The sequence below is a fragment of the Taudactylus pleione genome, unplaced genomic scaffold (genome assembly GCF_031769625.1).
Source record: "Taudactylus pleione unplaced genomic scaffold, aTauple2 ptg000351l, whole genome shotgun sequence".
Classification (NCBI taxonomy): domain Eukaryota; kingdom Metazoa; phylum Chordata; class Amphibia; order Anura; family Myobatrachidae; genus Taudactylus; species Taudactylus pleione.
The window spans coordinates 807,457-825,427 of record NW_028284752.1 but is presented as its reverse complement, the minus strand read 5'-3'; the positions used below and the strand labels follow the sequence as shown (position 1 = coordinate 825,427).

The following is a 17,971-nucleotide window of genomic DNA, read 5'->3' as shown; positions in this document are numbered from 1 at the left end:
TTTTTGTCTTGTCAACTTCAAATAATTGAGATAATGTGGTGTTCTCCCTTGTAGAAGTGTTGTAAGATGACGCAGCGATAGCCAGAGCAGCCTCTCTTGGCTGAGAGTTGAGGGCTGGGTTCAATGAATTTGCTGAACGATTTAGTAAAAATATGCAGGTTATGTGATGAAGGAATGATCAGATTATATTTCTATAACATTATGACTGGATAGAGAGCCTGTGTTTTCCTTGTAGGGACAGAGTGGTTATTTTTCTCTTTTTTATTTTAATTATTATTACCTCTATTGTTGAAGGGACCTAAGCAATATCAACTGTGAGGAGCTGGGACCCCTCCCTCCGGGCTGGGAGATCCGGAACACTGCAACTGGGAGAGTTTACTTTGTAGATCACAACAACAGAACCACACAGTTCACCGACCCCCGGCTGTCTGCTAACTTACACCTCGTATTAAAGTAAGTGTGTAATATCTATATCAAATTGAAAATGTTGAGGGTGATGTCTTAAGAGCAGTGGCTTCAACTGCAATCTTTTAAATGGACTTGAGAGGAAGCAACGAAAGTAAAATTATAGAAACTAAAAATAAGCATGATGTAAGTTGTGATTAGTGGAGGCAGCATTTGTGTGTGGGCTAAACTAAAACTAGTTATGAGAATGAAATCCAGTAACACGTATGTGCTTACTAAGCTTTTTGTAATAAACATTACAATTGTGACACCTTTAGTAATAAGTTGCTGAGTTTTCATTGGTATGTTGTAGTACCTTCTCATAGCCACTAGGCGATGCATTACTCATCTTATATGCAGCTTATAGCGCCACCTATGCAATTTGATACTGCCTTCACCCATTCACTTTCTCAAGTAAAGATTACTTATTTATTACATTATTTAAATAGTACATGCACATTATGCAGCATTTTGTAGACAATATTTAATCATTCACATCAGTCTCTTCCCCAGTGCAGCACACACAGAAACATGAGTACCCATGCAAACTCCATACAGATAGGCAGTGGTTGGGAATTGAACTCTTTACATCAATGCTATAAGGCAGTAATGCTAGCCACTATGCAACCGTGCTGCCCGTCATTGATGTGATATTTAACAATTGGATAATCCTTAATTTACATAGTATTAAAGATATGTTCATTTTTTTTATTCTTAATGTTATGATATGGCCAAAGATCTACATATCTGGTTGTGACTGTTTGTGGGTTTCTCTATTGATCTGTAGAATTTGCGCTTTTTTCCTTTTGCTCCTTTTGGGTCCTACAATAATTTTGTTATGGGAGTTTACCTCTGTGCCAGGAAATATATGTAACTAGTTGTATGTAGAATTGTTGTCTGTCATATAATAAGCTGTTACTCGTAAATGCTTACACATGTTCAAGTTTGTGTTAGAAGGGGTGACCCCCAGATATCGCAGATTGGCTGTGGTCCTTTCATTGTGATCCTCACAGCTGGGAAAGTTAAGCTACTCCCTCCTGTGATTTGGGGAGTCCAATCTCTATTCTCTGGCTGGTGATGGTATTATCTTCATTTTACTGGCTAAAATAAACTAATCCTCTTCAGCTCATATTGGCAGATATAGTCCTGGTTGGAAAATAAGGGTAACTCCCTAATAAGAATTATTTGCCATATAACCTCAGCCAGATGTTACATGGTGCACGCGTCATAGCACCACCCAGTGGAGATGGTCAGACACAGTGCAGATCTGGAAACTATCACTAGTCCTTCCTATTTCCTGCACCTAGAAATCCTCCTCCAGGGCAGCTATTCTGCTCCAAGTGCTCACTGTAATAAGGGGCGCCGTTTCCTTTCTATAGACTATTGCACACATTTTAGGAGTGCCGGAAGGGGGACAGACTATCTCCATCATGCGGTTTCTTCTCTGATAAGCAGTAGGTTGTTTATAAGCAGCACGTGCTGCACAGCTTTTCTGGTTTAGTAAAGGAGGCTTCTCCTATGTCTGATATGCCTAGATAACCAATGTTTTGGCAAATAGAACAATTAAGTACTTGGCCATTTTGTTTATAGAGCGCACTGGTAGCGTCCAGGGGCTAGAGAGACATATATTTCCCAAGGCTGTTCTAGATTAGTAGTTGTTTCCTGCAGATCACCAATATGTGCTGTCTTACAGACATAGGAGCGCTTCTTTTAGATTTCCAAGACTACCTTCTGGTTACTTTAGTTTATTGCTGTCATATGCTGTCCTGCCTACTTTACCAAGTAATTTAGTTATTTCTTTCTGCCTTGTTTCTGTGTATTTCCACCGAGGGCTTTATTATTACTGGGCAGGTGTTTAACTTGTATTGCCCTTGTGTACAACACAGATGGAGATGAATAACCATTATGTGGTCGTTTGTGGCAAGCTCTTTAAAGACTGTAGCCTTTCCTCTTCCTATTAATTAAATTGCTGTATAATTTTCTAAGTTCAGTTTTTTCATATTTTGTTTTTACAGCTTGTCAGTAGGTTTAACCTAATTCATTCTCATTCTCATTATTATTATTATTATTATTATTATTATTATCCTTTATTTATATGGCGCCACAAAGGTTCCGCAGCACCTTACACAGTACATATGTGAGCACACAAGAAAAACAGTAATAGTAATACAAAACAATGCAGGACAAGGACATTGTTTATAAACATTGCTGCATAACACAAGCAGCAGGGCCTCAGCAACCAAGTGTTAGGTGCCAATTGGGGAGTTAGGAGTAAATGAAAATATACGTAGGGAGAGGAGACGCACATGAGGGATGAGGGCCCTGCTCGTGAGAGTTTACATTCTAAAGGGGAAGGGCAGACAGACGGGCGACATAGATGGGGTAGATAGGAAGGAGCATGGAGCAGTGGGTTAGGATACATGCTGCGGAATGTGTGAGATTAAGATGACCTTATGTTATATCAAAATTAAGTCCTTCATTCATCTCTCTATGATAAAAAATAGATTTTGTTTGTGTTATTTACATGAGAGGGCTGTAGTAGATATTACCGCCGGCTGCAGCCCGGCAAGGGTGAAAATCCTGATCGTCAAAGATAAGTATAAACTAACCTAATTCTACACCCTAACCTCCCTACCAAGTGCATAAACCTAACCTACTGGTTCTGCCTGTCACCTCCAGGGCTGCCAAGAGAAATTTTTGTACCGGGACCAAAATTTCTCTTGGCAGCCCTGGAGGTGACAGGCAGAACCAGGAGGGAATGGGGCTTAGTGGTGGGGTAGCAAGGCCATGGACGGAGGGAGGTGGTTGAGAGTGGAGGAACAGGAAAGGTGGGGGAAAGAAGCAGAAGGTTGGAAGCAGACTGATGAGGGAAAATAGGAGGAACAGCAAGTGGAGGAGACAAGAGGGGGAGGATAGGGATGGATATAGTAGAGGATTATGTGAACACTGAATAAGGGGGGTGTTTGAAGTAAGGGTGTTCATACTGTGGACGAGGTAATAAGTGAAATTAAAACTGGAGTGGAGGCTGTGTGATGTGGGGACAATGTGGATAAATGTGGTTAGATGTTCAAAAATAAAGGTAAAATAACAGTGGTGCTAATGTATGAGTGCAAAAGGTGAAGTGAGGTATGTGAGTAGTGGGTGCAGGAATTAGTTATTAAATTAAAGAATGATTAAAGTGGATAGATGTGATGCAATGCAAAAAGGATTTTCAGTAGTATGAAGGCAAAAATTACAATGTAGAGAGCCGGGATGCAATCGGGAAGCCGGCTGACCTTATACCGACAGCCGGCTTCCCGACTGTCATATCCCGGCGAGGGTGAAATGCCCGGCGTCTAGATGTAGACGCCGCTCATTTCCCCGATGCCGGGCGCCGCAAGCGGACAGGGTTAGGTTTAGGGCTCCCGGGGGGGGACTTAGGTTTAGGCACCACCCCGGGAGGTTAGGGTTAGGCTAGGGTGAGGGAAGGTTAGGGTTATGCACCCCCGGGGGGAGGTTAGGGTTAGGCACCCCCTCGGGGGACTTAGGTTTAGGCAGCGAAGAAGGGGGGATTAAGTTTAGGCACTTAGAGGGGGGATTGGGGTTAGGCACTTGGGAGGGAGGTTAGGGTTAGGCACCCCTAAGGGAGGGTTAGGGGGGGTAGGTTAGTTAATACTTACCTAGGGACGATCGGGATTTCCAGCGCTGTCGGCCTGCCGCTGCCGGGATCTGTTCCAGTGTCGGTCTGCCGGGAATCGAACCGCCGGCCATGCGGCCGTCGGTATTTCATACCGATTCCAGAGAGCCAATCCAGTCAGAAGTCTTTTGAACAACAAGATCAATCAACAAGAGCAGCATGCAGATAGGAAAGTACTTGCAATGTCCAAGCAGTGCGTGCAGTAAGGTGTTTCCTGGATATGCATACAGCAACTGATGGTGAATTAGGTAATTCACACAAGTATGTTGCTTGATGTCGTTCAGAAAGTGTTCTGGCTTTGAGGATGTTCTCCCTCAGTTTTCCTCCATCTTAAATCTGGCGAAACTCAGTCTTAATTATGAAATTGTAATTACACTGATAATCTAACGCTTTGAATCTAAGGCCTGTATACAATTACAGGCGAAAAGTTTTCCCTGTCCGACTTTTCGCCTCTTTCGCCTGTTTCACAGGCGGAAACTTTACCCGTGCGTCCCTGCCTTTCTCCCTATTCAATTCCTAAACAGGCGAAAGCGGCGAATGCGGAACAGGCGGAAAGTACTGTCAGAATTGGAGAAATCAGTCTGTACCCCCCAAAAAGATGCACTTAATAGGGAGTCAATGTAGATGTGTACTAATAGCCCTAATAAAAGTGTTTGGGGTACTTAAGTTGTTTAAATTGCTTCTTATTAGCGTCTTTGCAAAAGTGGTGAAGAATGGCATAAAGCAGCATTTTTGGTAAAAATAAGTAGTCCAGTCAAATTTGGGGTACTTGCAAATGGGTCTAGCATATTTTTAGGTCTCTAAAGTGAACTTTAAAAAAAAAAAGTCACCTGACCCATCCTTGCAGACCCCAAGAAGTCTATTTCGCTAGTTTTTATGCTTGTCCTTTTTTGGGGTGTTCTTTTGCAGGTTTGTCCTTTGGGGGGCTGTCCCAAGAGTTCGGAATCGTTTCCCCACGTTTGCTCCACAAACTAACGATTTGGTACTTTTTTTCACCTGCTATTCATAGGAGATGCTTTTCCACCTATTACAGTGCATTGACTTTCCGCTTAGGCGAAATCGTCCTGGAATTGAATATGGAGATACTTTGAAAACAGACGGAAAGTCCGAATCCGCGGAAACTTCTCTCCAAACGGCACTTTTTGCCTCTAATTGAATCCGGCCCTAAGACTGAATATAGCAGCCTGTGGCTATGCAGCCTAACTGATCACTAATAACTAAAGCTACAAATATGTGTCTGTGTGATCACTGATTGGGACCCCACCCCATGTACTCAACACACACTAAAATATGCAATAAAGTCTAAAGTAGCATACACACTTGTCGATATTCTGGACGACTGAACAATATCGTAGTCGTTCACTATATCGGCCAATTTGTATGCAAAAACGATGAAGGATAACTACTAAGGATGCGCGCTCCAGCAGGTCATTGGTCTTTGTCGGTCATCACCCGAACATGCAGGCCAACCTGATGATATTGTCAGGCTGTTGCATGCTCGGGGATGAGGGAGGGAGCCCGGCACTGAACGATATCGTGAATGATATTGTTCAGTGTGTGTGCTCAATGTCGTTAACGACATTGAGCCCAGCCCTGCTGGGACACACTAAATGATGTTGCTCATGGAGCGAATTGTCTAGTGTGTATGCCCCTTTAGATAAACAGTTTGTGACAGGGGAGTAGACCATTACAGATACACAATAAATTCTTAACTTCATTTATAGAAATTGCTCCTAATATAAAATTAGTGGCAATTTACCTCAAATACTTTTGCAAAGCTGTGTTTTGCAATCAATATAGCAGCATCTGATAGGAACAGTAGTGGCAATTTACCTGCAATTCAGAGAAAGAGAGAAGTCTTTGCATGGTGTACATATGGCTAATAAGATCTCCAGTGTAACTCCGTCTTAGCTTATAGGTGTAATTACAATTTGATAACTAACACTTTCAATCTAAGACTGACTATAGCAGCCTATGGCTATGCAGCCTAACTGATCACTAAACTGATCCTTACTTTTGTTCTGATTAACACTATGAGTGGCAGACATTCTACTGGGCATTCTGCTGCAAGTACAACACACAAAACCCTCTTTCAGGTTACCAGCAGTCACTCGTCTGGTTGCAGCTATCTCAAATTATTGTTTTTAACAGGTGCTTATGTGTGAGAGATGTCTCACATTCGATCAGTCATTTTGCACACAGGACAGGAAAGTTCTTGTTTTGTGTGAGATTAAGCACCTGGACTACACCTAAGTACAGCTGTGAGGTAATATTGCTGTCCTGTGTTTTGTCACAGATGAAATCACTACAATGCACTTCCTTTTCTTACTACTAGTAGAGGTGTTTATGAGGTAGTGATGGGTGAACTTTCATTTGGAGGAATGGGTTAGGTGTATATGGGAGGCAGACCTGTTTATGATGGCAGATTTAAGGGAAGAGTAGTGTACGTTAGACACATTAATGATCTCACATTCTTATGGTGACATGCAAATTAAACTATTGTCCACTGGCGTTCATTATATTGGGTGACTGGGAATCTGCATTATTTTCTATAGATATCTACACAACTATTTCAGGCCTGGCCAACTTGTGGCTCTCCAGCTTTTGGGAATCCACAAGTCCCAGCATACCATCCCACCAATCAGCTGATAAAGCATGCTGGGGCTCTTAGTTTCACAAGAGTTTGAGAGCCATGGGTTGGCCAGGCCTGCCCTAGATAATGGAGTAATTGCTGGTTGGCCTGAGATTGAGGAAAGTGTTTAAATAACTTTATTATAGCTAATTGAGTGAATGTCTTTGGTTGGGATTATTAGGGAATAGAAGGTTGGAATGTTCTTAATTTTCCAAGCAGTATATGTAATACTTGTTGCTTCAGTTGTAACCAAGCGCCTCTTTAAAATGTATGTTCGATCTTCAAACCGCAGAAAGACTGTTTTTGCTTATTTAATTCTCTTCCCACTGTACCTACCAGTCTTTGCACTGTTTGCTTATGCAAATAGTTAATCTCCTTGATCAATGGAAAGAGAGTGTCTATCATGGGAGTGCTACATAAACTGTGCATTACATTATGTGCTTCTTTAAGTACACTTTGTTTTAATTAACAAAGAAAAATGAAAATGCTATTTGAGCTTGAACAGCCAAGATGACATTAGAGTAATGTGAGACTCCCCTTCTCTTGTGCGCAGCCGCCAGAACCAGCTTAAAGACCACCAGCAACAGCAGCAACAACAGCAGCAGCAACAGGTGGTCTCTTTGTGTCAGCTCCCTGACGACGTGGACTGTCTAACTGTCCCCCGTTACAAGAGAGATCTGGTACAGAAACTAAAGATTCTGAGACAAGAGCTGTCCCAACAACAACCACAAGCTGGGCACTGCCGCATAGAGGTATCCCGTGAGGAGATCTTTGAGGTAACTGTTCTTGAAGTCCTACACTACAGCACAAAGGCTTAAGATATCAGTATAACTTGGCTTGTTTTAGATCAAGATTAAGGTGTTCTCTTGGGCTGGCACGTTGGGCAATAAAGTAGCAATAGAACACACGCTCTGACCACACTGATAATTTGTTTTGTCTTAAAGGAATCCTATAGGCAGGTGATGAAGATGAGGCCGAAGGACTTGTGGAAGAGACTAATGATCAAATTCCGTGGAGAAGAAGGTTTGGATTATGGAGGGGTTGCCAGGTGAAGTGTTTTTATCATGTCGTGAGATGAAGTATGTTAGTAGTTGTGTTTCACCTTATTGCTTGTTCTATGTATTCAGATGGTGGTCAGTCTGTACCTTATATATGGCCTTCAATACACTTCAGCAATTACATGCACTGTGACTTCTGCCTTTATATGTATGCTGTGCATATTAATAAATAATGTTCCCCAGCTTCTTTGATGCAGCCCACATTTGTGTGGTTTGTTTCGGAGGTTCTCCTCTTCATACTACCTGTGTTTGTGTTTCGGACAGTGTCTCCCTTTATACATCCCAGGTGTTTATATGTTTGACAGTATCTTTCTTTATACAGCCCACACGTTGTATGTCTGCCAGTCTCCTCCCTTATTCAGCCCGCATTTCTATTTCTGACAGTCACTCCCTTTTATCTGGCTGTATGTGTGTATGCGCCAGTGTCTCCTCTCTTACACAGGTGTCTAATGATTCTGTGAAATTCTTTACACCTCCTTATTTTTATACAGTGGTTTGAATTTTATTAATACGTTTCAGAAAGTGTCACACACTCGCTCCAGTAATGTTAATTACTGATCTCTCTCATCCTTTAGAGAATGGCTTTATTTGTTGTCTCATGAGATGTTAAATCCATATTATGGCCTCTTCCAATATTCCCGCGATGATATCTACACGCTACAGATCAATCCGGATTCTGCAGTTAACCCGGTAAGTCTCTCCGTCACTTCCTGTTCTTATATTGTTATTTTCTATTTTGTATTTTATGGAGAGAATTTTTTTCTTGTAATATTTTAAAGTGATGGATTATACCAAATCACTAAATGACCTCTGCTTTACCACTAGGAACATCTCTCCTATTTTCATTTTGTGGGGCGGATCATGGGCATGGCAGTATTTCATGGGCACTACATCGATGGTGGCTTTACACTACCTTTCTATAAGCAGCTACTGGGAAAACCCATCACGCTGGACGACATGGAATCTGTAGACCCTGACCTCCACAATAGTCTTGTTTGGATACTGTAAGTATAAGTAGGGAAAGGGCAGGTATCAGGGATTAGTTGCAGCAATATGTGAATTACTCTGCTTTTCAGCTCATTGCCCTATATCTACTTTCACTGCCTTACAGCCAAAGATGTTTTTCCTTTCTAGGGAGAATGATATCACTGCTGTATTAGATCACACGTTCTGCGTTGAGCACAGTGCGTACGGAGAGCTCATCCAACACGAGTTGAAACCAAACGGCAAAAGTATCCCAGTGACTGAAGAAACCAAAAAGGAATATGTCAGGTACATGATTGGCTACATAATACCTAATTTTTGCTATTAAGATATTTTTTGGGAATAGACCACTCCCATCACTGTTACCATAAAGATCAGATGCATAACTTCTCTTCCCTAATATTACGTATGACAGAGCAACATAACTGACCTATCTAAAACCATTTCAGTCGTCAGAGCTTAACACTGGTGTTTTAATTTCAGGCTCTATGTAAACTGGAGATTCCTCAGAGGGATCGAGGCCCAGTTCCTGGCGCTACAGAAGGGATTTAATGAGGTTATCCCACAATATCTGCTGAAGACATTTGACGAGAAAGAGCTAGAGGTGAGTATCGATGTGAACAGTCACAGTAACATAAGGCCATAAAAAATGGTGAAGACCCTGCACTTCAGAGTGTCTGATATTTGCACTGTCTGCCCAGTATGGTAATGCCCTGTACAGTGTGATAAGGATTCACTCAAAAATTCAAGCCAAAAAAAAGTGTGGGCAGGGATGTATTTGGAGTTTATGCTCTGAGTTGCCATGCTCATGGGTTGTGGCTCCATGTGCCTGCTCTTGGGAACAGAGTAAGAAGTAGGTTTACTATAAAAGGCCAAGGAATTGAAAAAAGTTGTGCAAAGTGTCTTTCATGGAACAATATACAATTTGCACCATTTTCTATGAAGTCTTTATTTAGTACCTTAAATAATTCTGTATCGTGCTTTTCGAGATGTTTTTATAGTCGTGCTATTCAGCAGGATCATTTCCTGTTTTATTAATATGGAGAGCTGATGTATACTCAAACGGACGGATGTATTCTGTAAAAATTATGTTTTATTGTGACCTTAACTGAACTACGCCCACTTTTTTACTCCTTGGCTTAAGTGAAGGAAAAAATGATGGTATAATGTTATAAAATACGGAGTGCAAAGGAGGACAATTATAAATACAACGCATAGTTTCCATCCCTTGTCTTATAGAGGTTACCCCCATAGAGACCATCAGCAACTGTACAAGGCACATAAATAACACTTGTCATACATTCCGATGGCTGACCTCTCCTATGTAGCTTGGACACCAGTGATCTGTAAGCCATCGTGTGATGATTAACACATAGTTTCCAGTTGTACTGTCTACACAAATGTATGTGAGATGCAATCACACTATGAGCCATATTCAATTAGAGCGAATCCGCAATACTTTTCTGCCTCCCAGAATTTTTGCCTACATCGCGTCTTTTGTAGGCGGAAAAGAATCACGGCCGTGCGCGATGAACTCCGTATTCAATATGGAAGTACGCGAAAACGGGACCCGGCGAAAACTTGAACAGGCGGAAAGTACTGTCAGATTTGGGGAAATCAGCCTTACACACCCCCAAAAGGTGCTGTGACATGGGGGTTCACTATGGTACCCTTAAGTATTTTTTTGATAATTTTTTGACACAGTTTACCTTTGGGGGACTGTCTGAAGGCTGCACGGGGGTTCCCGCAACATTGCACCCCAAAACCCCAATTCTGCACTTTTTTCCTCCTATTCATAGGCAAAACTTTTTCGCCTATTACACTGCATTGACTGTCCACCTAGGCGGAAAGTTTTCCAAATTGAATACGGCGTAAAACCATAACAGGCGAAAATGATGTCATTAGCGAAAAGTTTTCGCTAAAAACACGCAAAAACTGCTTTTCGCTTCAAATTGAATATGGCCCTATGTGTTCTGGATTTCCAGGAGCAGCTTCATGATTTTTTCTTAGCCCACTTTGGGACAACTCTCGGCAATCGTATCTTTGTCCTCCCATTATTCCTGTGCACAGGATCTCATTGCCCAGTGAGCGCTCAGAAAGGAAGACCTTCCATACATCTCTCTTCTGATCTTTGGGAGATGTATGGATCGACATCCTTTCTTTATCGAATGGGCAGCAGATGGCGGTCCCCTTTTCCTTCATAGGCGTAGTCTTTTAAGCAGGGTTATGTACAAGTGCAAAGCATTTGACTGATACACCCCACTGAATAACTGAACTGGAAGACTGCATTAATATTAAAAATGTGTACTTCATTTTTATTAAGGATGATATTAACATTTGTTGGAGCAGAGATACCTTAGCATGTGACTCACTAGCTGCAGACTGGCATGTACTCAAACTTGTGGTAGTACCTGTTGTCCTTTTTCTGCTTGAAACTTGGCAGATTGGAGGCCAGCAGAACTTGCTGGGAATTGTAGTTCCCCAACAGCTTGTCAGTTACAGAATACTTTAGCCTGGCTTTTACTAATGATGTTTACTGTTTACTTCTAGTTGATAGTGTGCGGACTAGGAAAAATCGATGTTAACGACTGGAAGTCCAACACCCGGTTAAAACATTGCACTCCAGATAGCAACATTGTGAAGTGGTTCTGGAAGGCGGTAGAGTCTTTTGATGAGGAGAGGAGAGCACGTCTGCTTCAGTTTGTGACTGGATCCTCTAGAGTCCCTCTGCAAGGCTTCAAAGCATTGCAAGGTAATGGTCATCTTCTAAATAGGATCTGCTATCCTCACTCTGCCACCAGGGTAATGTCTTAGCTGTCAAGTGTTTACTACTTCCTAATCTCCCTAACCATTGTTCACTGAATTCTATTGCAACTAGCATGAATTAAGATATTGGGAAAATTAATATGCTGTGTAACCAACTTACAGACCTGGAGATCTGGGTATAGTGCTCTGGTAGGAAGTTCCTGGCTTTCCCCATCAGATGCCAGCAAGATAGAAGAGCATGCTTTGTGCCAACAACCTCATCTGGGTGTTTTTCCTTAAAACTTCAGGAATCTGTAAAGTAGGTCCAATGCTGTTTCCTGTTACCAGTGGCAGGAAATGTCTGGGCCCTGAGCTGTGAACACTGAGTGCCTGTCTGGGGCCGGCGATATAACTGAACACTGAAATACTGAACAGTGTAGCCGTAAACTGCTCCTAAGTGACTGCATCCACTTCCTGGTTTACAGAGAGGACTCTGCTTCTGATGTATGGGTTGCACTGTTACAGACCTTACAGGTCTTCACAAGATCATGTATTTATATAATCCTATTTTGTTATCAATTTACGTTTTTCTCCTACCCACTATAGTGCTACAGAATGTTACCTTTATAACTTTAGATTGCAATTTCAGATTCTATTTCACATTACTTCTCAATAGTTGCCTTTATCCTTCATTAACACTTTTGCTTTTAAGGTTGGAGTAAAACTCCCCAGGCAAACTCACATGTAGTGTCCTGGGCTCCATCCACCTCTCTGCATTCTGCTGGCCCGTCGTAGGGTAGTAACCACTTTCTGCACCATCTTGCAGGCGCTGCAGGCCCACGGCTGTTTACCATCCATCAGATTGATGCGAACACCAATAACCTGCCCAAGGCTCACACTTGGTATGTTTACTGGGTTCTGGGGCTGTTAAACATATCTCTTGTGTACATACTACTACATTACATTTCATTTTCTGTCAGGTCATACAGAAGTACAGCACTATTATATTGGGATTTCAGACATACTTGTGTGAGTTGTTCCATTAAAAAGGAGGCATGGAGATTTCTGATTAATTTTATTGGATATCCTACAATTTGGTTTATCTTTTGCTGTGGTTTGGAGTATACAATGTACATTAAGAGCCCAAAGCACCAGTCTCCTTTCATGTTGTTCACATAACACATTTGTGTTTGTTCATCAAGTCATGCATTCACTTGTACAGCATACTGCATACGGATGTTTCCTTCACATGCCCGATCAATACGTGCTCCATAGAAGTGTCTCACATAGTAAAAATATGAGTGAGAATACTTCCTGATACCATAATGATCCTATTTCTGGTAGTTGTAACCTTTCTACTTCTCAGTGTAGGTAGTACAAACAGGACAGTGTAGTTTGGGCATGACAGAAACAGGGGAGATTGTCATTAACTAAATCTCTCTCTTTCTCAGCTTCAACCGCATAGACATCCCACCCTATGAAACTTATGACAAACTTTACGAGAAGCTCCTCACCGCCATTGAAGAGACTTGTGGCTTCGCAGTGGAATGATAGATGTCAAACATGGACATTATTAATAAAGTGCTATCACACAGTCCCTACCCCCTCACTCCCAGTATCGGAGGTGCTTCTGGAGCTACGTTCCACAGGGCACTGTGACTGACAAGAGTAACTGACACTTTGGGATTCTATAAATATATATATATATTTTTTCCATTAAGAAAGTCGTACTGCGCTCACGACTTAGCTGCTATTTAAAACAAATATCTTGAACAATATAAGGAACACTGACTTTTTATCTGAAAGCAGTGCTCTACATATAAAGACTACTATTACTATTTTTATATGAAAAGGGTTATTACATTCCCTCTTCCCGGATCTTGCACCAAGAAGCATGGTTACCAGCCTAGAGGAGAGCCAGCCCCAGCCAGGAGATCTGTTACAGGCCTGTCCAGGAAGGGGGTCATGAATGATGTCAGCTATTCTCCAGTGTTGAAGAAGCTGGACTGCCTTGTTGTGATGTCCTAGAAGATCCTGGCACTTGACATCAATGGGAGAAGCTTATATTAATTACATCATCTAGGGGGGCTGTCTGAAGACCCCCGCTGTCAGTTTAAGTGGATTCAGTGTATGATACTGAAATAGCATATTACCGTAGTGGCTAATGGTCTGTATACCAGCTATACACCACTTATTTTATTAATATAATAATTCCAAATGGAATAATTTCATACCAGCCATGCCTCTATATGTTTGTTTTAGATGTCTACATATTTCTTGTTAAAAGGTCTTTGTTATAATTTAAAGTGTGCCTGCTGCCTTACATTGGAGGCAGTCATTATGTGGGCTGAACCAATATTCACAAGCATTCAGTCAGTCAATTTACAAGGGACCAGTGACATCCCTGAGAATGAAACCCATCTGTTCACTAAGAGCCAGTGACATCCCAAAGAATGCAGCCTATCAACTCATTAGGGACCAGTGACAACCCAAAGAATACAGCCTGTCAATTCACTAGGAACCAGTGACATCACTGAGGCACATGGAGGTAGCCATTTTGTGGGCTGAACCCATTTTTGAATGCCACCTATTTATTCACTATGAACCAGAGACCGCAGCAATGTCACTAGTTCCTAGTTCATTGAAAGGTTGCATCCTCTTTAATAAATGATCAGCAGGCAAAATGGCTGTCAGCACATATACCATTTAAGCAGATTGAATAGAACGGTGTTGTGGACAGGAAGTTTCAGCAGACCTTTTTTGTGGAAAGGAAATGTCAGACCACTGATTTCCTCTGCATAGTTTTTTTTTTTTTTTCCCCCCCTGCAGTAGATGTTATATTATGAGCTTAATTTTAGTATTCAATCTTAATATCAGAGGATGTGGACGTAGTACTGGTTCATGTACCTCAAAGTTTAGTGTCTCATTCTGTCTAAAATCTATATCCGGTCTTCTACCTCTGGTCTTCATCTGTATATAGAATTAAAAAGGGAATTTTCTGTGAAAATTCTGTGCATACTTGTATAGGCCGGGTTTCATTTCAACTTTTATCTGCCATCTTTTATGTACATGTAGCTCGTCCGTGAGAGAAAACAAAGCATTAAAGAAAATTTGTTCCTTCAGACAGGAAAAGGATTCCGAATTACTGTAAAAGCCAAGTGACTGTATCTTGGCCTAAGTTGTCTGTGTGTCCAGTGTTTGATTGGCCTAGTCTCAGTAATCCTTTCCAACTCAATCCAATGGAGGGGAGACATGGCAACTGCAAGATGGCCACTTCCAATGCTAATTTTTACATGTGTTTTAAGCTTATGGTAATGTTTATCTGAGCTAAGTAATATCCTAATAGTTTTAATTTCTAACTTTACAGCCGTAATGTTTTTGTGGGTAATGGAGAATCTAGAGGTACAGCAGTTATTGTTTTTTTTTTTTCAGGCAACTTTTTCTTTAGACATCATTTCTTACAGACCCCGAAACTTGCTGTTGAAGTACACACCTTAAGTCACTTGGCGATTATATATCAGTTTTGTATTGTTAATACAATTTCCAAAGTTGAGTTGCCCCAGTATTGCTGTAAAATTGACTAGCCTCTAAAAGTTAATCTAGCGCTAGAATGAGGCACTCTACAGTTTATTTGCCACCTGTTCCAATGGGGAGTTATAAAAGAGAGAACATAGGTCAAGCAATAAAAAATAGTTTTTAATATATTGCCTCCATTATTCTGCACTGTTTCATTAGCAACTAGGGATACTTTTATTTAGTCAGAACATAGCAGCACACACTTATATATGGAATAATTACAGGCAGATGTCTCTCAGTCTCTAGAGTTGCAGATACTACTTCCTGAGTACCGGGGGGCTATTGACAAATGTCTGGGGCTAGAAGTGATCCTAAGCTCTGTTGTGTATATCACCCTGTTTGAAGCCATTTTGTTTTTTCAGGAAGGTGATCAGAAAACTTGTGCTGGGCACAACTGTGTTTGTAGCTATTGAACTAATTTCCCATACTTGTTTGGTTTCCTGTACCACCATATTTTGTTGTGGTCGTTTGATCCACTTGTGTCCACCTAAGCCATTAGAACCCTTTTCCTGCTGCTGGGAGTAATTCAATTAAGGCCTCATCTGAGGATTCATGATTACTGCTTGTTACTGTATTACCAAAATAAGCTTCCTCCTCCCACCCAAACACATTTATTACACGTAAGGGTAACCTGTGAGTGCCTATCCAGGGCTACTGTGTTCTGGAAGATCTGGGGGTGATAATGGGAACCAAACATTTTATATACCCATTGTTACATTATGGTCAGGTTTCTCTGGCAGATAAGTGTAATCGGATGTGAAAACCACATTTTATTAATAATCTAATTATAAAAATGATTCCCTTCACTAACCTGGTGGCACCAGCATGTTACTGAACATAATGTTATTTGCTTCAATTTATAGCTGATTAATTAAAAAAATATTTTCAAAGCTTGATGTGTTTTCCTGATTACAGGGTCATATTCCAGTATGCAAAAGAGAGCCCATTATGGAGCCGATTAGACTACCAGAACCTCTGCAAAGCCAGTAAAAATAACTACCTAAGAAGAACAAATAGCATTTATGGGTCTAGTTATAAAAAAATATATATAAAACAAAGATTGTAGATCATAAATAAAAATGACAAATTAATCCCATAAAATACATATAAAAGCATTAACGCACATATAAAACTGAACATCTATTAAAGGACTTAAATATGTATTGCTCCTTATTTCTTAATGATCTAAATCATTCTTCATACAAAGCAACAATAATTGTATGGAAAGTAGTAGGGGGACATAAAGTCCCATATGACATGTAGTGTCCTATTACCATGGATATGAATTAGGAATAACTTCCAGAAAAAGGTGGAGAATCTCTGCAGATATCTTTGTATTAAATGAAGAGGGATCCGGAATATAGGACAACTTTAGCAAATACGTATATGGCTTGCATTATGTGATGTGTCGCCACAAACTCTGTCAGCAGTCCTTAGTACAGTAATCAACAGCTAGTATTAAAGGTCTGTATGTAAGAGCAGATATCCATTCTACATAGATCTTAGGTGGAAATTTGGTAAACTATGGGTTTGAAATCCTCAAGTGGAATGTATTCCTGACCATTTATTAAGTGCAAACCTGCTAAGAAATCATACAGCTAGCCCTTTCATGCCCATTTTAAATGTGTCAGTGTAAGCTGGCAGTTGGGGAACCATAAGTGCCAGCATGCCCCGGCACACGTCCTGCTGGGACTCACAGTGCAAGTGTAAAAATTGTATATTATATTATAAAGTCCCCAGTAGGCGTCTCTCTACCTGTTCGGACTAATCTCGAGAATCAGTGGATGGATTTTGATGCAGTTTTTAACTATTCTGTAGAGCATTTGTCGAGGAAGGTTTTGGTGTATGCAGTGGCATAACTAGGGTATTTGGAGCCCAGGGCAAGATGAAAAATGGAGGCTAAGGTAGTCTACAAGACAATCTTATAAGACCTCCCTTAGAAAAGGACTCGTAAATTCAAAATTGCTCCTGTGTGTAGCTGGTGATAGATAGATATCTACAGTATCTATCTATCAAATGTCTTGATTCATCAATGCCAGCCTAAACCCCAGGACCTAGAAACATTAAAATCGGGGCATATATTTCTACCATGATGTAAAGATATTTTGAAATTCGACTCCTTAAGGGGGTAAAATTGGCTTGTATGTTTCTTTCCCCGGTGCAATGTCCTGCTTGACTGTCTCATTGTGGCTGCAGCACAGTTCAATACTCAAACACCAACTGTCATCTGAAGGGTTGCCAAACACCACCTGGCAGTTGGTGTGGCTCCCCTATTTGAATTTTGAGGGAAGGGAATGTGTTACTACAGAGGTGAAAGAGGAAAATGTGGTACAACAGTAGTGAGGGGGAATGTGTTACTATAGAGGTGAGTGAAGGGAATGTATTACTACACAGGTATGGAATGGGAATGTGTTACTATGCAGGTGAGGGAGGGTTGTTGTCTAATTTGTTTATTTTATTAATTCATCTTTCTGAGCAGGTGGTGAGTCAGTGTCGTGATGGCCCCCCATGCTAGCGTCACTAGTGCTCCAGCAACCTCCCTATGCCAGCACCTGGGGCACAGGCAACTGGACCAGTGACTCTGGGCTCCAAAACACACCGGAGGAGCCGCAGCCGGCGCCCACATATCGCGGCTGTACACAGAGAAGGGAGGCCCCCAGTGATGTTGGTAGTGCTGGTCAGGTCCTCTCCACACCCCCACTAAACCACCAGGATAGCGTTTGGAAACAGGGCACTACTTCATGACTGGGGCCAAGACGGGGAAATTAAGCTGTCCCAGTAGCCGCTCCCCCAACCATTTGGCATGTCCCTTGGGCTTACTCCACTCTCCTCCCTTATATTTCCTTCATTTATGCA

The 17,971-nt window shown here is 41.4% G+C and overlaps 1 protein-coding gene across 1 annotated transcript; it reads left to right on the top strand.

Annotated features, from left to right (window-relative positions):
* Positions 1-294: 294 nt before the first annotated feature.
* SMURF2 (SMAD specific E3 ubiquitin protein ligase 2) lies at positions 295-15,977 on the top strand (the record flags this gene model as incomplete). Its single annotated transcript, XM_088444177.1, has 10 exons — positions 295-453; positions 7,306-7,528; positions 7,697-7,800; positions 8,386-8,500; positions 8,636-8,814; positions 8,945-9,082; positions 9,278-9,398; positions 11,345-11,546; positions 12,366-12,441; positions 12,991-15,977. Coding segments are annotated over 10 exons (1,417 nt in total), but the record flags the coding sequence as incomplete, so codon positions are not given.
* Between the last annotated feature and the right edge of the window lie 1,994 nt (positions 15,978-17,971).